The sequence below is a fragment of the Leuresthes tenuis genome, unplaced genomic scaffold (genome assembly GCF_036924035.1).
Source record: "Leuresthes tenuis unplaced genomic scaffold, fLeuTen1.0.hap1 SCAF_22, whole genome shotgun sequence".
Taxonomy (NCBI): domain Eukaryota; kingdom Metazoa; phylum Chordata; class Actinopteri; order Atheriniformes; family Atherinopsidae; genus Leuresthes; species Leuresthes tenuis.
This window is the reverse complement of record NW_027325376.1, coordinates 6,904,855-6,928,158: the sequence shown is the minus strand read 5'-3', so window position 1 is coordinate 6,928,158 and position 23,304 is coordinate 6,904,855. Positions and strand designations below refer to the sequence as shown.

General features: G+C 42.9%; 2 protein-coding genes across 5 annotated transcripts in view; one reads left to right on the top strand and one right to left on the bottom strand.

Annotated features, from left to right (window-relative positions):
- slc16a13 (solute carrier family 16 member 13) overlaps window positions 1–3,479 on the top strand; it is a 10,355-nt gene extending 6,876 nt beyond the window's left edge. For 2 of the 3 annotated variants that reach the window (XM_072376491.1, XM_072376490.1), the window contains 2 exons: window positions 93–627; window positions 1,337–3,479. In XM_072376491.1, the coding sequence (XP_072232592.1) occupies window positions 93–627; window positions 1,337–1,575 (774 nt within the window). In that variant the 3' untranslated portion in view covers window positions 1,576–3,479. The remainder of the gene's footprint in view (window positions 1–92; window positions 628–1,336) is intronic. The other variant, XM_072376492.1, reaches the window with a different exon arrangement.
- acap1 (ArfGAP with coiled-coil, ankyrin repeat and PH domains 1) lies at window positions 3,085–23,304 on the bottom strand. Of its 2 annotated transcripts, none has more exons than XR_011909807.1 (23): window positions 22,614–23,304; window positions 20,498–20,555; window positions 16,703–16,822; window positions 16,234–16,287; window positions 16,001–16,059; window positions 14,096–14,279; window positions 13,800–13,844; window positions 13,536–13,631; window positions 10,064–10,138; window positions 9,674–9,786; window positions 9,535–9,586; window positions 9,346–9,446; window positions 9,066–9,177; window positions 8,754–8,965; window positions 8,502–8,571; window positions 8,229–8,323; window positions 6,715–6,908; window positions 5,987–6,037; window positions 5,696–5,874; window positions 5,344–5,453; window positions 4,994–5,104; window positions 3,891–4,920; window positions 3,085–3,636 (listed from the first exon to the last, which is right to left on the bottom strand). XR_011909807.1 is itself a non-coding variant. In XM_072376486.1 (23 exons), the coding sequence occupies exons 1-23, from the start codon at window positions 22,664–22,666 to the stop codon at window positions 3,539–3,541; spliced, it is 2,304 nt and encodes a 767-aa protein (XP_072232587.1). In that variant the 5' UTR covers window positions 22,667–23,156; the 3' UTR covers window positions 3,085–3,538. The 2 variants fall into 2 exon arrangements, 1 of the variants encoding a protein (XP_072232587.1); XM_072376486.1 differs by having other exon boundaries at window positions 4,859–4,920; window positions 22,614–23,156.

Below are 23,304 nucleotides of genomic sequence, written 5' to 3'. Positions count from 1 at the left end.
AGTTTGTCAGTAATGAAAACTGTCTGAGAGCTTTTCTGTAAAGAAGAAACAAGTGACGATGAAGCTCAGTATTTTGTTCTTTTCCTTCCCAGCAGGTGGACTCTCAGAGCAGGTCTTCATGTGCTGATGTGCTGCAGCGAGTCTCTTCCTACCTGGAGCTGTCGCTGCTCTTTGAGAGGCCTTATGTCACCTACACCCTGGGCATTACTCTCTTCAACGTCGGATACTTCGTGCCATATTTCCACCTGGTGGCCCACAGCCGCCTGGCTGGCTTCTCAGAGTACCAGGCTGCTTTTGTCATGTCAGCTGCAGGTGCCACAGACATTTTGGGTCGAATATTGTCAGGCTGGTTCTCGGACCTGGGCCACTTTCGGCTCATTCATTTGCTGAGTGTGTGGACGGCTCTGGCGGGAGTGTTCATCATGCTGCTGCCTGTGAGCTCCTTGACTGGTTCCTACGCAGCACTGATGGTGATCAGCATGCTTTACGGGTTCTGCTCTGGAGCCCTGACCTCCCTGGCATTTGCAGTTGTGCCGAAGATCGTGGGAGTTGAGCGCACGATGGGGGGCCTCGGGCTGCTACAGCTCATAGAGAGCGGTGCTGGTCTGCTGGGGGGTCCTCTGTCAGGTAAGAGCACTCTGAAGCAGCAGTGATGAAGTGTTAGAGGAAGTACGCAGCATGATAAAAGGGCTGATCACAGTGAGAGATATGAGTCATTTGGAGTTTAGAATCAGCATCCAAGTTATTTCGGATCACATTCCCAAAGGAAAAGGAGAAAACAGAAACATTATATGCTGCATATTTTTTCAGTAGTCTGTTGACCTCTAAACATGTTGTTTTAAGAGGAAATCGTGCTGATCTTAATAGCTACGTAGTTTCAGAGTATTTTGTTTGTGCGACAATATTTTATATACTTTACTTTTATATACTTTGAGATTTAAGTGTTAAATTTACTTTTTTTTTTCATAACTTTCCAGAAAGATTAGATCCTTTGGTGCCGCAGTTTTATCTGGTTTAACAAAGGTGATCCAGCCGTAATACACTATTTAACCAGCCTTATACTGGCCTGCATTTGTTACCAAAACCTTTTACAACTTTACCGTTGCCATGGTAATGCCTCGTAACAGATGTAAAGAGTTACCAGCAGAAAGTCCTTCCAAACCAGCACAGAAACACGTTTTGATAAATCAGTGCTTTCACAGAAAAAGATGCTTCAAAAAGACACAACATGTCCAGAGCTGCTGCAGCAGGCTGCCTCCAGGGGGTATTTTCTACCACTTTGTTAACATGTTCTGGGTTTAACCTTTTCTCTTCTAATCTGTCTCCGTGTCCAAAGGCTTTCTGAAGGACATCACAGGCAACTACGTCGCCTCCTTCATGGTCGCGGGCTCTTTCCTGCTTCTCGGTTCGCTGACCATGGTCACCCTGCCTCACTACTTCTCCAGAACAGATCCACCGCCTCCTCAGAGACGCTCCCTCGTAGACAAGAGTAAGAGTTTACATCCAGAGCTGCAACAGATGAAGAGTTTGCCCTCTGACTCGAACAATCAGACAGCGCAACATTCAGGCAGGTGAAATAACCGGCCTCTCCTTTCTGAGGACATCATCAACATGGATTTGGTTGCACAGCTGTGTTATACCTCAGAGGCTCAGAGAACACTGACGCCTCGTGTGATTTCTGCAGATGAGGAAATGTGAAACATGCCATCAAATCCATCATTTCAGCTCACTTCACTGAGACCGTGAGAAGTCGACAACTTGTTCGTGTCGGTTTAAAGTGTCCGCTGCTTTAAGAGTCTCTAGTGTATTAAACGTTGCACTTTCATGAATTATCTTTATTATTGTTCACCAAAACTATAATCTGCCCATCATTGTGGCGTTATTAAAGCTCTGTGGAGCCTTCTGCTGTTTGAGCACATCATCTGTAAAAAAAGTGCTCACTTCGGCTGCACAGCGTTCACAGTTTGAAGAGTTTTAGTAAAAATTCAGATTAAACTGGTAGATTGGGAATCTTGTTATTTTCTTGAAAATTAAAAGGATTTATAGGAATGTGGACCGTGAATGGATGATAAAATCACCCCATCTCCTAGATTTTGAGTCGTGGTCCTAGTCTGTAGGACAGAATCTGAGGTTTTAAAGCAGGATTTAGATTAGATTAGAGCTTTATTGATCCCACAGTGGGGACATTCAGTTCTCATTAGGTTTTTGTTGTGTTTAATTGTTTCATGACTGTAAACCAAATGATACACAATAAATCTAAGATGGGAAATACTAGCTTTAATACTACAATGAAATGTGTTTATGCAAATGTATGCATAAGGAACTGCGCCTCCAGCACCGCAGGTTGCTGCTCACTGTTCACGCAGATTTATTATGCAAAGCTGAGACGGAGCGTCTGGTAACAGCCTTCTTAGCCTCAGGAATGTCTCCTTCCACCAACGCTTTTTGTTGCTCAGCGGGAGAACAAGACTGCGTTGTCTCAAGTGCACTTGAGGATGATACATTAATTTTGTTTTCTTAAGCTCTCTGAACTTCTGTAAACCATAAGCCAAGACTGCCTTTGTAAATCAGAGGTGTTTGGCTTTGAGAGCAGCTGGATTAACAAGAACAGGGTCACCGTGAACTGCTGGACACTGATACACGGACTGCTGAGTTGTTGCAATGCAACAGTTGTTTGGTTAATACTTGACAAGGGTCAAATAGTCTTTTGAAAGTTTAAAGTTATTCCTACGCTGAAATATCTTTTATTACACTCAAACTGTGACCTTCTACTCTTGCTTTGGTATAAAGTGTCTTTTTATGTAGTAGTGGTCTGTACCATATTAGGCAGGTGTTCTGTGATGACGATGGCGCCCCCTGCTGGGCAGAAACAATGTACGCTCATTTAAAATGAACCACGACTTGTTATTACCGCAGAAACAGATGGAAACCCAACAATTAAACACACTTAAATGTAAGTTTGTACTGTGGTTTATTTGATCTCAATACAAATTTAAAGTACCTGACATACTGTAGACAAAATATACAAAAACGTTGTCTCTAATTTATGGAACGTGTCTGAAAACTTTCCACCCTGATGGAAAACAACATTTATGTCCACAGCTGACAAACTTTATCACTTTTTTTTCTTGTAACAAGTCAGTAGAAAAAAAGCAGAAGAACATGAAAACAAACCTTTTCAGTTCGAAAGAAAGAATAAACTAACTGGTTTTAATCAGCAAATGTTGGCAGAGTGATGGTGTCGCCCTCTGGGAGACATTAAGACACCTCATGCTGGACTCATAAAGCGGTTCCAGTGTTTCCACTTGGACACAATTGTTCTGCACTGACGTGCTCACAGAAAGAATTCACTGTTTGGCGCGTTCGTTCCCTCTGAAGTCAGCACCAGCTGAGCTGTGACTGAACATGTGGCAGGAAGCCAGGGAGAAAGTGTGTGTCTGCATGCCCGAGAGCTGGATCTGTTGCGTGTGTGTGTGAAAATACGTTGGTTTGAAGCTGTGAAATGTGTACAGATGGGTGACGATGAGGTGGAGGCTGGTTAAGTTTTGGGGTCTGCGCTGCGGCGTTTCAGCTTCTCTGGGTTGTTTGAGGCCATATGCGAAAAGTCTCTGAAAATGTCCTGGTAGGTTTCATCACCTGGAAAAGAAGAACATGAGCCTTGAAACTGGAAGTTTTGTGGAACATTTAAAGTCTGAAAGCCAAAGCCAGCCCTCTGAGCACATCCTCGGTTTTAATCAGACGCGTCTCTTTCATCAAAAGCTGCGACATTTTAAGAGAAGACGGCGGAAACTCCCAACAAACAAATTTCCCAAACACATTAGGAGCTGTAGCTCTAAAGCATGACACATGCAACAGTACAACACACACAAAGGCATGCACGTGCACTTTACCTCGTAATATGCTGTAGGCGGCACACTGCACAAGCAGTTGAGACCAGATGGACATCTCAGCGGGCAGAGGCACACGAGTGCACACAACAAAGACAGACAATGAAAAAGCACAGCACGTCAACCACTGACCAGCAGTCGTTTTGAGCAGACAAACACATCACGTTTCCATTCCCTCATGACCCAAAACTGCACACAGTTGCCTCTAAAAAATCTCAAGTTAAAGCAAAGTAGCACAATCAATCGGATCGGCCATGAAAGAATGGACTTTGCAGCTTGAAAAAAAAAAGCCAAATGACAAAATGCAAACAAAAACCAGTTGTTGACCTTAAGATCGAGGTGCTGCGGCACAGAGCGGGACCTGGCTGACAGCATGAAGTTCTCATAAATAAAAACAGCCTGAACTGAGTCACTATTCACAGAATAGTGGCAGAAAATTGTCCTTGAGAAAGAGCCAACACTGAATCTAGCTTATATAGATGGAGTGACAGTCCAATAAATACACAGATACATTAAAAACTATCAGAGAATGTCAGAGCACTGCGCATCCCAGATATAAAAAGTCTAAATATACTGGAAATAGGCTGATAAAGGCCTACAATTCATTACACCACAGAGACGCTGAAAACTTGTTGCTCTCTGTGTTTTGTGGGTTTCAAAGTGCAGGATGATGTGCATTTAGAATTCAAAGTGCATGTGGACTTCCTTTGTGGATGTGTTGTTTCTTATCACCCATCAATGAATTTGTTTTTTCGCTTCCTTTATACTCTTCGTACCCTGTGTCCCAAAAAAAACGATGTTAGTCTTTTCTCATCTGCTGATTGATTCATTTTAGCCCTGCTACTCATTTAACCCCCCAAGAGCCCAGCCACTGATATGGTTCTTTATAGCCTGAAGACCCTTCCTGGTGTGAGCCAGCCCACCTCCCGGCCCCCCCGACACTCTCCCAGAACCCTGCCCCTCTGTTTGACCTGATTGGCCGAAAGCTCCGTCCATCTCGCGCATCTCCTTGTTCATTTTGGCAATCCGCAACCTGAAAGACAGAAGGACGAGTCAGAAGAGTGGCTGTTCCTCCCCGGTTTACACGCTTGACGGCAGACACTTACAAAGTGACGATGTCAGCGTTGGCGGTGTCCACGGCGATAGTTATGGGGTCTTTCTGGTTCTTGTCTTGGGCGTTGTAGTCGGCTCCTCGCTTCAAGAAGAGACAAACCAACCTGGAAAAGCAAGTAGAGCAGGCAGGGGTGCACACAAGCGTGTAAGTTTGGTAAGTTTTACACTCCAGTGAGCAACAGTAGCTCAAATAATTGACGGTAAATATTAAAAACAACACAATCAGCATGTTGTAGATGATCATTTTCTCTGATTGTTTTACAACTTCATGTTCTGGTAATTCATTCGATGTTTATGGGTGTGAACCTGCTACCGAATGTGAGTGATAACGTGTTTGCTGTACCCCGTGTGACCCAGGATGGTGGCGTGGTGCAGCGGGCGCCTCCCGTTGCTGTCTGCCTGGTTGACGTTGGCGCCGTTCTGCAGCAGGAACTCACAGGCCGCCAGGGCGTTCTGATTGAAAAGGTGAGCTGCTGAGCTGGTTTTCACATCATCACATTTTCTTTACACATTAACACACGCTAAGATTAAAACTGCAAAATCTCGCTCATGGCGCCCAATGGCCGACACGTTGTGTTAGGAGGAGTTTTGTTATTCTGATGCCAGTTATTCGGATAAACCACCAGTTATCCTCAGGTTAAATGAACGCCCTTTGGAGGCTTCATGGCACTTATGAGCGGTTTCTTTCTGCTCACCACAGAGACGGCCTGTATCAGAGGCGTGCTCGAGTCCTCGGCTAAGTTGACCCAGTTGACGTCAGCTCCGTGGGCCAAAGCGTCGGCCATGACGGGGAAGTTCTGCAGGGCTGCCGAGCGGTACAGCAGCGCCCCGGGATGAAGACCGCTGAGATCCTCCTCTTCCTCCTCCTCCTCATCTAAAAGGAAGACGAGGGTCTGTCATCTGAACTACTGAAAAGGCTCGTTTTAATATGTCATTTGACGACTGTCGACTCGGGTGATGCGTCTGCATTGTGCGTTTTATCTCACCTTTGTAAACGCTTGTATTGTTCTTTTGGAAAATGTCGCTGGGGCTGAGCCCTGAGGACAAAGACAGAGTCATGATAACTGGTTTGTCCTGCTGGCTACCACAACACACGCTGTCAACGGTAAGTGGAAAAGGTCACTGGGAGGATCACAAAGCTATTCGAGTGTCTTTGTTTGTATCGTGTTAACCCTCAAATGCTGATGCGGTTAAAAATAGCAACTGTTCTAAAATATTGAATTTCTTTTGAACTGCTAATCCCATCCAGATGCTTTAGGTAAAGCTGAGATTCTGGGCTTTTCAGTGGTGTCACACTAGTCTCATTTGGACTTTCAGAAGTTCTGTAGTGAGGGTGGGAATCCATGTCAGGAGTAATGAGCCAAGTAGCAACTGTTGTTGATGCTCTAATGTTCTGGTTCAGGATCGAAATGTTCAGGCTCAGATTTATTTATTTACATCAGTTTCTTTACCAATTAGAGTAGGTTTTAGTCTTTCTACTCACTTAGGGAAGGATAGATGTGAAGAGTTTCCTGGTGGATCTATAATAAGTAAGTGCAACTTTCTAAATGAAAAAATCTAAAGATCTTGAGGTTTGTTGGACTTCACAGGATAAAAACTGATTTTTTAATGGATTTCTGGATACTGAAACTTAAGACTCGAGTCAGGCTCCACAAAAAAAGGCTCCAGGACGAAACAGATCCATCCTGATAACCGCTTCCCAGGGTGGGTTTACCTGTGTTGCGAGCCAGCGTGGCTCGGTTGGGTTTGGGTTTTAGAGGTGGTCGCTGTGTGGTCCGATCCTGCGTGGTTGCTCTGGTTCTCCTGGCGCTGGATCGCCTCAGCGGGGGGTTCCTGCCAGTCTCAGGCAGCTTTTGGATAAACTTCTTTTCAACGTATTTTGATCGGATCCATGTCTCCTTGTCTCCTCTGAGGAGCAAAAACAAAAAAGAGAGATGAGGGAAATGTGTAATTCTCCAGCAACTTTGGTTAAAAACTGTCAAAATGCTTCACAAACTCAGGAATATGAACCTTTGCAACATAAAAAGTCCAAGTCGAGAGGTTAAGGCACTCGTTTGTCATGCTGTGTGTAGAAAATAAGGACTGTACAAAGCGTGCAGCCTCACAAAAAGTCTCCGGATGTTACAGCCATCTGCATCGTGTACCTGTACCATTTCCTGTCTGCTGCAACACGACAGAGCAGAGACGAGGAAGTCGAAGAATGAGTCTAAAAGCAGGAGTTGGCTGCGTATTTGTGAACCGCAGACATCTTAACCGAGGACACATCTTTACAACAACTGATCTCAACACATTTCTTGTGAGGTGCTGGAGAGAATCCGCCCATTCAGAACTGAATCAGCCCATCCCAACTCGGATTTTATAGACTTGGACTACTTGAAAAGTGTGTAAAATCTGCCTTGCAAAACAGAGAAAACAACCCGACAAATCAGCCAAAAACAAATTAGGTGCTTTTAACTTTAACCTTCTCCTCCAGGGGAGGGAACAGAATCACCCAGTCAGCTTTCACAGATCAAGACATGTAGAGTTTATTGGCTGTGGAGAACCCCAGGTGTCACTGCCTTTAAAAATCATTAAAATGTCTCTTTTTTTATACCAGAAATGGTGTCCCTGTGCTCTACAGCCAAACCAAATCCAAGGTAAAGGATTGTTCGTCTCGTCACATTTAATTTTCTGGGCTTTGTGGCAACTGTCTGGTTTGTAACTTTCAGTACTGAGATGGTGCTGAGAAGATGGAGACTTTTGACACAAATCTGACCGCTTCTATTATTTAAAATGTAGCTTTGTCGGGTTATCTGCTCATTTGAAGAAGCACGGCATTCGACAGATCAAGATGCATCTTTAGATGCAGTGACTCTTTAACAGATGAGACATAAACAGATTGAACAGTGAACCCAGCAAAGATTAACACCTCCAACAGCTAGCTGCCCCCAAATCAGGTTTTAACAGCCAATAAGATGTATACAACAGGTCCAATTAATCATCTTTTACAACCCTTCATTATGTTAACAATCTTTCATTAAAACATGCAGTAAAATGAACATGGTAAATAGCAGCTTTAATAAACATAGAAGTCATCAAATTTGGGCTTTTATTTAGCTCTTATCCCTGACTACATAGAGCTTTTGTTTTTTAAATCCGAGGAGCCTTTCATGTGAAAATATCTGCTGCGTAAAACCAGTGAAATCCTCTTTAATATTTATACATGGGATCACATTGGCTGTTCTGTACCTTGGACTGGAGGGTTGGGGCTTCTTGATGGTAATCTCATCAATCCGAGCCTCATAGATCCTGTTGATGACCGTGTTTCCCAACTCGCACATCAACTTAAAAGCAGCAAAGAAAGAGGAACAAAGTTAATTTGTTTCCATTCTAATTGCTTTCTGGGGAGAGTTAAGTTGAAGAAAGCTTTAAATAATCCCTTGTATGATCGTTATTCTCACAGGAACTTTTTGCTAACACAGAACAAGCCTTAATGAGGTTTTTGTTAAACAGTTAAATTACCTTAATGAGCTCTGGCTCCCAGGAGTCAAGAGTGAGGGAGCGCACTTTGGAGAAATGGACCCCAAGGCTCCTGTTAAAGACGGAAACCAGTGAAACACAGGATTCAAGCAAAGTGTGAGAGAGTGTGGTTACCCGGCTACCTTAATGAGGACCAGTTTGAGTTTCAGACCATCAGAGTGAGGACATTATGGATTCATGAGGCATTTTAGTGAAACGGTTACAGTCATGAAGCTACCACACAAAAATGCCTACCTGTGTATTCCCGAGCAGACGATGCACAGCGTGATGCCCAGGTTGATGGAGGCCCAGTCAGGACCGGGCTCTCCGCAGTCGCAGCACTGCCTGTTCCCCGGGATTGCCTGAACCTCTTCCAGCGCCTTGCGGCCGTCGTTCTCCTGATCTGCACCTCCTCCGCCTCCTGCTCCCAATAAATTGCTGGCCGACACTGAGCTGCAGCGCTGTCTCTAATAACAACAGCAACAAGAAAAGGATTAAGAAATGCTCAAAGACAAGGACTTCTTCTGACGATTAGGCTGCCAATAAAGGGTGTGTGCGTGTCCTCACGGGGCTGTGCGTGTCCTCTCTGTGCTCCTGGAAGGCTGAGGCGATGCTGTTCTGGACGGCGCTGATCCACCCTTGCTGCTGCCTCTCTGAGTCGGCCTGCAACAAACAGCACCTACACACACAAAAACACCACAAACCATTTCTTATAAGCAACTCTCAAACACGCCACACCTCCTGTGGGGGCTCATCCACACACTGAGAGCTGATGAAAATGCACCACCATGTCTAAAGTGCACGTACGCAGTGAAGCGCATGCAGCCGTGCGCCCACGTGAACTCACTTTGATGGGGACACCACTTCAAAGCAGAATCGCCTCTCATTTTCAGTGCTGGGCTTGACTGTGCACAGACGCAAGTCCTCCACCACAACTGTGGGCTGCTCCTGACAGAGACACAAGAAAAAATGACGTCGATGCGGCGCCTGCAGCCTCTTCGTGATTTCGCAGAACTTAAGAAACTTAGCTTCTTACCTTGAACTTCTTCTGATACACCAGCTGATTTTTCTGAATTGAAAACCAGCGTCTGAGGTGGAGAAAGAACAGAGGAATGGTGTGAAGGGGGGGGGGGGGCAGTTATTCAGTGGGATGGATTTGGTGGTGAATGTTATACCTGCTCCAGGTCTTGAAGGCATTGCTGGCCCTCTTATAGAGGTATCCCTCCATTGCAATTCCATTAGCTGCGTCAGCATTGAAATCCATGATGGAGTCATCATAAGACATGTCCTTAAAACGTTAAAGAGACACACGTCACTCTGTCGCACTGAATCCACTGGTTTTTCAAGGTGAAAGCCTTTATTCAAAACTCCTCCAATTAGCATTCAGGGTTATAGGAGCAGCAGATGCTCAGGTACAGATGTGCTTCTATTCAAAACCTGGAGTCTACATTACCCACAATGCATCCCAAATGCCACCAAACAACTAATACAACACCAAAGCAGCCTCTGATTAGGAAAATCTGACGTTTGTCCCTTTAAGTTGCACGCTTTCATAACCGCATTACCTTTTTCTTGATTGCTGCATGTCTTTGCTCCATGTCCCTCTTCTCTCTGGCAGCGTTCAGGACGAACTGAGTGTGCTGTCGAAACAGAAACGTACATTATTCTCCAAATACTACACTTATATCACCCTACTTTTAAAAGCCCGGTTGTCTTATTTTGTACCTTTACTCAGGTGATGCTACAGATTTAGCGCCGCCCAAAGACGCAGCAGTAATCCAGCTTACTTGTAGAACCTCATTATTCAATAAAGAAACTCCTACAGGAATAAAAGCTGCTCTAATCTGCTTGCACTGGTGAGTTTGAGACAGAAACAGAACATACGAAGAGGTTTCAAATGTAAATCTAATGAAAATGGCAACATTAGAAGGAAAAAAAGAAATCTGTTGCTAAGAAACCTGTGACACACCTACCTCATCAAAATGAAACTCAGCTTTTCAATACACGTGGCCAAAAGTATTCACAAGATGTTATCATGATATCAGTAGAAAATACAATATACTGATGTTTCCATTCTTTTATAATACCATGATCATCACTGTACAGGCATATCAGACACCCCAACAGACACCTGTGCTTACTGCATAACAACCTGCATGGACCCTGATTTATATCACTTCTGCCTTGTCTTTTCCACCTATCCAACTGCATTTTCTTTACCCGAGGACAATGTTCCCCTTTTCTCATTTCCTCCCTAACGTGTTTGGTTCTGAATATGAGACAAAGGGAAGATTATCAGGTTGGTTATCACTCCTGCGGGTTTTTCTGGAAACAGGAACTAGGAAGTGTTCAGCTTCTTCGTGCATGTGGTGTCAAATCCAAGAGCAACACAGGAAGTTTCTTTTGTAAAGAGTCTGTTTTTTGTATCGCTTCAGAATCTTTCCATTTCTGTCTCATCTGCTCATTCTTGTGCCTTTTGTTTCCTGTCAAAAACAGGAAGAACAAGAGATGTGCTGTGGTTCGCTTCGGCCAGTGAGCATTTTCCCCCTTTGCTTCCAGTTTTAAATTCTTTGGATTTAAGAAAAGGAACCCGGTGATGATACTGCTGAGGCTCAGGGTTGACAGTGCAGAAAAGTTGCTCATGTTTCCGCAGACAAAGAGCGGGAACCGACCCAAGCAAAGGCACACATACAGACATGTGAAATATTTCCTGTTGTTGCTCACTTTTTCCTGTCACGATGAACGTGTGATGTCATCTTGTGACTCTGCACCACCCCACACAGCTTGCCAACTTGGATTTAGTTTATCCAAGCAACATTTTGTGTCTTCTAACTGATGACACCACATTGCCTTTTGCACACACGGTTTTGTTATGTTCAACATCCTCTGCATGTTAAAACAAATGCAAACTGTTTGCAGACTTTATTTGGGACAACTTTTCAGGCCGATCGTCACCATGATCTGTCAGAATGCATTGCACGAGTTCTGTGTAACGTACCGTTTAATTTAGGCCGTGATAAGACGAGGCGTGCTGTCAAACATGTGACAAGAGGAAAGTAAAGTAGAGATAAAGCCCAAACAAACAGTCACATAATCTTGGAAGAACATAAATGACACCCTCATGTCACCCTCCAGGCTCCTGGTTTGCAAATGCTCACTAACATTAAGCCAGAAGAAAGAAGTAAGCAAAGCAGCCTATAAAAGACTTTCAGGCTGGATGAGGCTATAACCAAATTACAGTGTTGAAGAGAGAGGAATCTTTGCTTCCTCAGACCCGCTTTAAAAGTTATCTGGAAGCTCTCTGAGCAGCAAACAGGATCACTTAAAGCTGACTTGAGAAGACTGTTGGCAAACTCTAAAATTTATATGAGATTGGATCTAATTATTGTAATTTGGTTGTAATATCATGTGCCGGTACAGCCACGTGAAAAAGAAAGTGGATTAATTTGAAATTCTAAGGTTTCAAATGTCAGAGCAATAAAAAACAAAACAAAAGACAATACAACCTCAGATGAACATCGGTACTAGAACACTTATTTATTCAACAAAAACTAAATGCAGAGGCCCAGTCTTACTGCTTTCAGAAGAAGCCAGCTGCAATTTAATCAAATGTACTTAATTAACTGATCATCAGGAAGTGTGAGCACCTCTATAAAAGCAGAAGTGTTGGCAGTTTACTGCTCTGGAGCATTAAGCTGTGTGTTAACACGATGCCAAGAAGGAAAGACATCAGCAATGATCTTAGACAAGCTGCCCATCAATCTGGGAAGGCTTATAAGGCCATTTCCAATTAACTTGGAGCCCATCAGTCCACAGAGAGAAAGATGATTCACAAATAATCTTCCCAGGAGTAACTTCCCAGTAAGTTCACCCTAAAGCTCAGAGAAGCTGAAAAAACCCAAGAGCTGCGTCTCAGACTCTACAGGCCTCGGTTAGCATGTTAAAGGTTAAAGGTCATGACAGTGGTGGGACCTTAAGAGACCTGAGCATAAACTAATGCTGCAAACCTCAATAAACTGAAGTAACACTGTAAAGAAGAGTGAGACCGACTTCCTCCATAACGATGTGAGAGACTGATAACTTAACGCAGAAAACAAGTTACTTAAAATTATTGCTGCTAAATGGGTTTCTACAGGCTGAGGTGTACTTAGTTTCTTTGTAAATGATGACTCTGTGATTCGTCTTGTATTGTTGTACATTGTGCACAACAACAACAACATAATCATTTTGTGGCTATTCTAAACAGTTAGTTTGTAGTTTCTTGGAAAACAAGATAAAATTATGTCGACTAAACCTGTATCAGTGACATGAATTCATCTTTCACTCAGACTTTACCAGAAGATGTAGTTGATTAACAAATAAAGGAGCTAAAAAGAATCAAGATTTTACTTTTTCTTTGTAAAATGACATTTCAGGAAATAATGGAAATTGGGATTGAGAAACTTTCTTCAGTCATCAAGTAATAAAATAGACTTTTTGTAGCATTGGCTTTATTTTTTCCATTGATTGTTAGTAACATAACAGGGAGTTAATTAGCCTGGGTCATCATAAAGACTGGTGTACTGTAGGTAACTTCATATCTAGTCTGGAGAGGTGCCTAAACTAAGGCTATTGTATTTAGAGAGCCAGCACGAGCTTTGAATGCAGGAAACACAGCTGGTTTTAGGTTGGATGTAAGAGCAGCACCTAACTGACTGCCTCCCAGACTGAAGCTGTGAATGTATGCCCAGAAAAGATCAGAATAAGAATTTAAATATAAAAATATCTTTCCCAACACGATCACACAATCAAAATTAGCAGCCCAAACACTGATTAGACTAATAACAGGCTAATGGTAAATGAGCTAAGCTAAGCTAAGCTAAGCTACTTTTAGAACTTTATTATTATGGTGTACATTACCAAAGCTACAGTGAGCAACACCTTTTGAGTAGGAGGTATTGTTACCATGTTGTTTTAGTTTGAGAATCCATGTTGAAATCTTAAGCTAATGTGACATGTGCGCATCCTAAATGGAGTTGTAACACAGGAAGTAATTACCTCTTCATTCAGTTTTTGACGATATTCGTCCAGCTCTGACAGCGACTGGTGGCCATGTTGAAAGAACTGGGCCTGGGCCTCCATCAGCAATAACATCTGACAGGATGCATAAAAAAAACAGCATTCAGACCCACAGACCTCCTACACAAGTACAGTAAAAAAAACTGTGCCAGGAAGACATATATGGTGTGTATTTCTTTCTGTATACAAGTTTACAAGAACACAACAAAAAGGGGAGCCGAGAACACGGAGGTGTAAACTTACCGCTGTCAAAATGTCTGTCTTCTTTTTGGCCTCGATGACGTTAATCTGAAACAAAGGGAAGCAGTGGTTACACACATTTCCATGACCAGAGAAACTCACCGGCCACCTGGGAGCCACAGCCACAGGACTGCAGAGAAGTCCCAAAGCAAAGCTGTTATCATTCAAAACACGATTACAATCAGATGTGCTGCTGCCTTTTCTCACTCAGGGTGCTGCTGGTACCTGCATGACTGTTGAAGTTAAAGCAAACGCAGCTCATGTTTGATTCTCTGCCACTTTAGAGGAACTTTTCTCACCTCCAGAACGTAGTCCAGGGCTTCTGATCGAAAAGTCTTCCGTGCATTGAGCAGAGCGTTGCTCGCCTCCTCCACTTCGTGTTGCTTCCCTCGTGGAGCCTGAGCGTTCCTGGACAACGCCCCCTCCAGGGTTTCGCTGCTGCGCTCAAACTCTTTTCGCACATCTTTGAACCGACGAACGTCTCTGAGAATCCGGAAAGGAAAACAAATTAGGAAATTCTGATCTGATCTGAATATTCAGGAAAGCAAAGATAACCCCTCCTTTTGAAGTGTGCCCATGTGTTGATATTATTTCCTTTTTAAACCACAGGCATGTAATCATTACTTTCAATGATCAGGATGTAAAAAAAAACCTCAGATGAGCAACACATGACATATAAACTTTTTTTTTAATCTATTTGATAAAAACTAAGACAAAATGCTGAAGGAGTGTGTAGAAATACTAAGCACAATCCACGATTCAACAGTTTATAAAAGCACCTTTTCTGAATAACGTTATCAGTCTCTCATTATGGAGGAAGTCGGTCTCACTCTTCTTTACAGCGTTACTTCAGCTCATTGAGGTTTGCAGCATTGGTTTATGCACAGCTCTCTTAAGGTCCCACCACAGCATTTCAGTCAGGCTGAGGTCTGGACTCTGACTGGACCATTGCAACACCTTTATTCTTTCCTTTTTCACACATTCTGCTGTAGATCTGCTGCTGTGTTTGGGATCATTGTCCTGTTGATGAGCCAGTTTCAGCCCAGCTTTAGCTGTGGGACAGATGGCCTCACATCTGACTCTAGAATACTTTGGTATCCAGAGGAGTTCATGGTGGACTCAATGACTGCAAGGTGCCCAGGTCCTGTGGCTGCAGAACCAGCCCAGATCATCAGCCCTCCACCACCGTGCTTGACAGCTGGTATGAGGTGTTTGTGCTGATTTGCTGTGTTTGGTTTCCTCCAAACGTGCTGCTGTGCATTATGACCAAACATCTCCACTTTGCTCTGGTCTGTCCAAAGGACATTGCTCCAGAAGTCTTGTGCTTTGTTCAGATGCAGCTTTGCAGACCTAAGCTGTGCTGCCATGTTCTTTTTAGAGAGAGAAGAGGCTTTCTCCTGCAGCCCTTCCAAACAAGCCACACTTCTTCGGTCTTGACTGCTTTCACCCTCTTTATTCATATGGAAGCTTTAAGGGTGTTCTTAGTTTCTCACACACTGCTTCTGCATTTTGTCACTGATTTTGTGTTGTTGTTCGTCTGAGGTTGTATTTATCTAATTCTAAGACCTGGTGAGGACTACATTTTTTAAATTATGTCCTGCAACATTAAACCTTACAACCAAAGGAAGGTCTACTTTCTCATGACTGTATATTTAGAGGAAATAACTTCTACAGAATTTGGTCATAATGTCTGGATCATTTATCTGCAGATTTCAGCCATTCTCTTATTTTCATTTGGTTGTTTCTTATCCACATTGCAAAGTAAACTATCTAAAACAAATGTTGGTATTTTAACGTAGCGATTTCTTCCTGTACAGTTAGTAAAATTCCTGTATTTCTTTGTGGTGTTGTTCTGTTCAAATGAAATAGAGCAAACTCGAAGAAAGCAGTATCAGCTTTTGCAAATTCCTGTTTACAGTTTAATGATAATGTGAGCCAAAGTACAACCAGGGTCATTAGAAATGGCTGTTGGCTAATGACTGCTGTGCCAGGTTATCAGGCATCCTTCCTTATCTAATTTAGCAAATTATTCCAACTAATAGGAGCAAACTGCGAGACAAAGTATGAGGAGGAGGAAATGGCCACACATGCAAGGAAGATGTTGGCTAAGTGCGTGTATTACACTGCTGATGTTGGGAAAGAGGCATAAATCCAAGATTATTAGATTAAACAAACAGGGAGGGCCACCAAAGCAGCTCACTCACTCCTTCACGAAGTTCTGCAGTTTCGTTTTGACGGACTTCTGCGTGATCTCAATCACTTCCTGTCAGGAGAAAGAGACAAAGACAAAAGTGCTGCAGTGAGCACAGACCACCGTTGGAAGCCAAATGCAGTGTGTTCAAAGCTGGGCTTACGTGACCACATACTTCAGCTGGTAATGGTCATGAGTGGAATGAAGAATGTACACAAGTCATAACAGATGGACAGACAGACTCACCCCCTGTGCCTCCAAGATGATGGACAGCTTTTTGGAAAATCGGTCCAAACAATCCTGAAGAGCAAACAGCCCAGATTATTTAGGGCGTTTCATCAGATCCTAACATCAGTTTCATTACTTTTTCATCTACAAACATATTCATCATGATGGTTAAAACTACAGTGCAGTGTGTGTTGTCTAGTGGAATCTTTCTAATTCAAAGGTTTTGCAAGAAGGCATAAATCCTCTGGAATCCAAACACTTCTTAAGAGGAAATGTGACACAATCTGAGTGTAAAAACAATGAGAACACATCCTCAACCAAGACTAATGCTAATGCCCTGTTTCGCAAGAAGTTTCATGCAGTTCTGTTTGGAAATGTTTTGCATGTACATGATAATAAATAAAACGTACAAACAAGTCAGAGCTTCTGCCTAACATTCACGGGTGTATAAATATCTCCAGTGACTGGTATGTCAGCGTGTTCGCACCTCCATCATCTTGTCCCCAGAGCATTGGTGTCCCAGCTCCCGGAGGCCGTTGACGAAGCTCTTGCTGGTCTGACAGTAGGCCCTCCCTGCCTCCAGCATGGCCTGGCATTGTTTCACAAGCTGAAAGAGCACAAATACGGAATACCAGCTTTAAAGCTCTGCAACAAAGAGGTAGTTAAACTAACAAGAACACAAACCTCCACAAAAAGCCTTCTGCAGACCCAACTAGAAACGTGGAACAAGCTGCAAACACCACAACGACCCTCCACTTGAATTGTTAAGACTAAAAGGCAATTCAGACATATGGCTGGCATAGGGACACATTGGCAGTATGTTTCTGTCCACAACTGTCTAAGTTCAGTATTTGGTTTTAGTTTAGCTCTTTTCCGGTGTCCACCAGCACCTTGTGATAAATATCTGTCTCTTTATGGTCTTTAATTTCCATTATGTTGAGCAGTTAGTCACAATGCCAGCCAGCTTGCTGGTTTGTAAATGGAATTTTGTGTTGTACTTGCTTCCTCTCGGCTGTAAAACCCAAAAAAAAGCTGAAAGACACCGTCTTTCATTTTTAGATTCAATGAATTCTACCAAGACACATAAATAAATCCCACCTATCAGGTCACATGTGAATAAAAGTCCCTCTTAGTCCACACTCATTGTCCACCTACACATCCAACATGTTTGTTTCCCAACATTCGAACTACGCAACTTTACAAAGAAGAAAAACTTTCCAGTGTTCTTCTGACGAATTATAAGTTCAATGATTAAGGGAAAGAAACTGTGTTAATGCATCCAGCCGGAGGTGTGACAGCAGCTAATAATAGCAAAGTTATTTTGTCGATGCGCAACACTTATGAGTCTCTTCACTGATTTTACGTCTCTCTACTTTTTTTTAGCTGCAGTCACACTTTAATCATCATTTGTTTTCTTGCACTTGCTGTTTGTAACCATGGTATTAACTGTTTGCAGCCGCTCGTACATTTACATTGTAAAGAAAAAAACTCCTAAAAGGACAATTCCATCAATTTGGGATTTTACTGAAGCAAATTAGTAGAATTCTCAGTTTAAAAACTCCTTTTATAACTTAAAGTGACCCTACGCAGCACTACAGTTAAGCAACCACAAACTAAAACAAACCATTTTTAGCTCCTGTGGCTTTGCCTTCTCTCTTCAAGCTCTTCTGGAAGCATGTTGAGGGTCAACATCGACTGCTTATAGCGTTCAAAGCAACTTGAGTTGCTATGAATTAAATATCTGGCCATAAGATTGATTTTCAGGGTCATGCTGCCTCACTGTGACTCTGTCACAGCTTACTGGGACATTTCAATTAGCTTGATATTATCATGTCATATGTACCATCGATAACTAATATTTCACTGATGTGAGAAGTCAAAACATCTGCAGTTAAGGCTACATATCAGCAGATGCATCTGCCAGCTATCTGCAAGACTTCAGCTTTTGACCTCACTTTGACACCCACTCAGTTTGTCATAGAAAATGCACCAAGATATTTTAAGGCCGTCTTTCCAGGTCACATCCGCTCACTTTTTGTGCTGAGAAATGTACCCAAAGAAGGACTTGAGCCTGCGATCTCCTTCTTCCCAGTGAGATACTGATACATCACAGCAAGTGAGGGGGTAGTGATCTCTGGAAAAACTCCACACACTTACAGGAAGAGTGGAGGGTTTGGTCTTCCTAATCTGTAGGTAAGAGCTTATGTATGAGTGGAACAGTTTTAAAGGATAGTTATGATTTATATGGAAGGCAAAAATCCTATATTACTGCTACCATTACAGTGTTCTGATAACTTCCAGTTGGACTGTTAAAACCATATCTGTATATTTTGTGACACACTGATGTTGTAACCATATTTTAACTGGTTAAAAATATGACAAAATCCACCAAAATCCATAATGAACTCACACTCAATACTCACTGAAACATGTTCAGTATCTGTGTGATTAGCCCCAATTTACAATCAATTTAAGCTCATTTTCAGTCAAGCTCTACAATTACCCTAGATGTGATATGGGAAAAATGCCGTCACCTCCCAAAAGAAAACCATCGCCTGGATTCCAGATCTCAGATAACTTGACTATAATTTCTTTATGGCAGCAGCATGTACTTAAGCCTTAAGTCTATCTTTGAGGTCCTTTTTATCCTAGATTGACGTCATTTTACACCCCAAAAAATGTGTGCTTCAAAGGTTTATTTAAATGCAAATAAACCCACTAAAACAAGGGATTGAATACTTTCCCAGAGCCGGTAGTAAAATGTTTAACCTCGTTTAACTTAACAAATCACAGAATGGAGGCAATGTCCATTGAAACAAGAACCTCCAGGAGGATAAATGAGCTACAACAACATGAAGGGATTGGACGTCAGCTGTGTTGCAAAGAAGTGAAAATGAATCAATCTCGTCTCTTCCTGTCCATGAGTCATTGCTGGCAGTTTCAGAGCCTCCATTTTAAAATGTTACGATCTCTAAATATTCATTTCTGTACAAAAAAAAGTTAGCTGTGCCCACTCTTGCAGCTTTGAGAGCAGCATCCCAAGTAACAATTAAGTGATGTGCTCCCATCAGTGCCGACTGGGGCTGGAGCCAATAAATACCCAGGACTGCTGCAGAGTCAATGGATGCGGGACTGAAGGCTAATTAAACACTTTCTGACTGCACTGAAAGCTACATGTTACCGGATGTTACTACGTTTTTAGACCAGTTTAAAAAAAAAGGGTTTAGGATTTGCATAAATTACACATATTAGTTCATAAGATAGCATGAACAGCAAAGTTCATGCTATCAAAGTCAAGTCGAGTAGACCGACTGGTCAAGTGCACAAACTACAACATTAGACTGGTACCTATACACAAAAACATCTGTAATAATAATCTAAAAGAAAAAAAAAGTGATGTTTATGACTTTATGTGGGATTTCACTTCAGTCATATTGTAAATATTTAGAGGCCTTGTTTTTCATATTGTAGAAAAGTTTAAGCAAAAGGTGTCTCCCTGCATCTCCTCCTCCTTGGTGGCATCTTTTCTGTCTCAAACAGAAAGGACAAAGTCTACCAGTGAAAAGCACTTCATCCAAAGGGGAGCATTTATCTGAGTGCACATCAGACATGTCCCTGCATGACATTACCGAATGGTAAAACAACAACGACGACAAATGCATGACACCTTCAAGCTAATCTCATGAAAAACCACCTCATGTGCGATAAAAAAAGCTTCCTTTCTGTTTCTCTTCCCTGACAGGATAGTCAGAGTTCAGCTGCACAGCAAGAACGAGCCGGGAGTAAAGCGTCACACGCCAGATGAGCGTCGCCTTAAGGTTTTTCAACCCAGTTTGTCAAGTTTACTCCCCATTGCTAAGCATAAATCAACCATTTGAGCCAAGAGTTTATATGATCAACTGCACCAAGTGTAGAAACCTGGGCTGCAGAGTCATAAACGGCACAGCAACACAACATTTCAATTAATACTCTTTTAGTATCATTTAGGAACAGAAACGCAGCATGTGACTTATGTCAGTCAGATGAACAGATCTGAAACCATCAGCCATAGAAACATCACACAATGGTAAATGGCGCTTATTGAACTGAAGCAGAACCAAGTGTAGTTCTTTCATGACAAGACAATATGATGGGGAAGCAGCACCTGTAGTTACTTCCCACTCACATCAGGTGAAATTTCCCTTAAAACCAACGCCTACATCTCACTTAGCTGCCTCCACACAGGAGGAGGCGTGTCTCCACCAACAACCGACACTCGTAAGCGTATGTGTGCGTGTCTTACCTTGTCCAATCGGGTCTCAAGCTCACTCACATCGGTTTGGACGACTTCAATGTCAGCTCTGAGCAGAAGAAACAAATACTCAGTTATACTTTCAATTACCCAAATCAGAAAGAAGTTAATGAAAAAACAAAAAAACAACAAGTCCATCATTTAAAAACACCAATTCAGCGGATCAACATGCCTCCTAAATCATGGACAAATGAGCAAAATAAAAATGTATGACAGGTTTAAAGTTATTACATCTGAAGTGTCAAAATCCCACTTTAGATAAAACACTGCTCATGAACTTATTCTCAGTTTTATTAGCTGTTCCTTCAGGTTACAGATAGACGTCTACACACCAGCTACTATTCCCACATGTGAGCGTTCTCATTTTTCACAAAAAGGGAGAAACAAACAACAATTTGGAGAAAACCAAAGCATTCCAACATAAAGTGAATTACTGCTGCTATATCAAGCTCTGGGCTTCTTTTTACACTCACTTCACAGTAATACACGATGATGCATTTGGTATTTTTAGAAACTTTGCGACCTTGAGCGGAGTTTGAAATACATTCCTTTGGCTTCCAACAGATTCTTGGGACACTACAGTCATCAAATGTTCGTGTGGGGCTGCTTTTTCGTTGAAGAAAATCTGGAAGTTTTGTTTTTGAGAACAAGATTATGGCCTTGTCTGTCCCATGTGTGCACAAAGGCCCCATAAACGTGCTGTGCATGGCTAGTTTTAGAGGCTTTGGTGTGACATTTGTTATCTCTTTTTTTCTGCTCAGCCATGTGGTTTCCGCTGCCTTCCACCAACAGTACAGAGAGGCAGAAAAAAAGAGAGACGAGAACGAACAGAGAGAGAAAAGAGGAGGGCCATGACAGACAGTAGCCGTTTGTGTTTGTTAATGCAAAGTGTTTGAATCAAAGTCTGAGGTCATGTCCTTTTGAAATATGACCAAATGACAAGTCAACGAAGGAGTGGAAAAGAAAAGCCATAAAGGAGGATAACAGAAAGATTCCTTCAGTGAAGAGTTGCATCCTTTTCTCTTCTCCCTCTCAGAGAGGCAAGAAAGCAAATTAAGACAGAGCTAAAGCTGAGTTTCCGCCGTGGTTCTCCCCACAGAAAACACACTTCCTGTCTCCTGTTGATCACCTCAGCACATCTCGCCTCACTTCCTGCTGCCCTCCCACCCAAATGTTACCTAGCAACAAGAGGCAGCACATCTGAGTTGTCACCCACACCTGTCAGAACATTTCCCCTGTTCACCCTCACTTTCCCTGTCAACACATCTGACGGACATGTTTCATAACCAAAAGCTTCCTTCCTCCTGCCTTACTCGAGACCTCTTCGTGGCAGCTGCTGCATGTCAAACTTTCCACCACTCTGCAAGGCTCACAAATTCAAGGCGGGCATCATACGTAAGAGGGAAGAGGGGTCACCAGAAAGTGTGACTCAGGCAGGGTGCCAGAAACTGCAAAGACACACCCAAGTTCTGCCAAGCTCACTTCAGCCACTTGCAAAACCAGCTTAGTGACACTTCCCTTTAGATTACACCAGATGCTGATGTTGAAAGAAAATTAATTGTGGTCCGTTGTTGGCAGGCTGTAAACCTACAGCCACAGCTTCTCCTGGTGCATTTAATCAGGGTTTAAAGAAAGCCAGGAAGTAACTCTTTACACGGGTGACATCAGGGAGATTAGAAACAACCAGAAAGCCATCTCTGGAAAACCCATCCATCACTTTAACTTTAAAATTTCCAACAAAAGGTGCAGAGAGTACGTGAGGTTTCTGCGTTTCAGCGGCACATCAGGAAGCAGCGCATGTCAGGCCTCAGATCTGTGCTCACAGCCCTGCAGGCCTGCATGAAGCGCCTCATTCCTTGCTGACCCCCACTTCAGGCTCAGAGGAACTGCTGATTCTTACCAGCAGCTCAAACTCACTGAAAACAATGCTGTTGGAGTCCAAAAAAAACACTCTGACAAAGGGAAGAGGCCATTTTCGTTGAGTTGCATCTATTCACCAAAGCTAAAATTCACAGGGATTTTTCCCCCTTGGTGTTTTCTCTGCTGGAAGTTCTGATTTCTCTCACTTACGTCATTATGCGTAATAAAGCGCAGGTGAAAGCCTTACCTGAAGCGTGGAGAGTCTTTCAAACACTCCTCAAAGTCCAGTTTCACTGTCATCGCTGCGTTTGGTCGCTAAGCACAAAAACACCCGTTTGACTCGGAGCCAACCTTTGAAACAAACTAAATCTCGTCAGTTTCAACGCTTCACGCCGGCACCTTGTTTCATTGTTCGCGTTGGATAAGTTTGTTTCCTCCCAGAGATCGTCCCGATCGTCTTTTTCTCTCTTTCTCTGACGAGTCTGTCGCAAACATCCGTGTCTGAAGACGACTTGTTACGATAGATGAATGAGCGCAGGGGATGTTAGTTGCGTTATTACCATCTTATCGGGCAAACAAACAGGAGGTAGTCCGTGTCTTCGTGGGGATGATGCTGCAAAAAGCCGGGCCCAGAGTTTCCTCAGGAATAAAGCCTCCTTATAGATCAATATTCCCAAATGAGTCTGATTAATTCAGGTGGCAGCTTGTGTGCATATCGGATGAGGACTTCCCGCAGACTTTCCGACTGTCTCAGTCTCCAAACGCACACACACTCACACACACACGAGGTCCAACCCCCTCCATCACACGTCTCACCATTTCCGGGTTTCTTAGTCAGAGCAAATTATGGTTTTGAAGGAGGAAACTACCCTAAACTGAGAAGTTAGAGAGCAAACTCTCAAATGATTTACATACGTCCACGCTGCATTATGGATGCA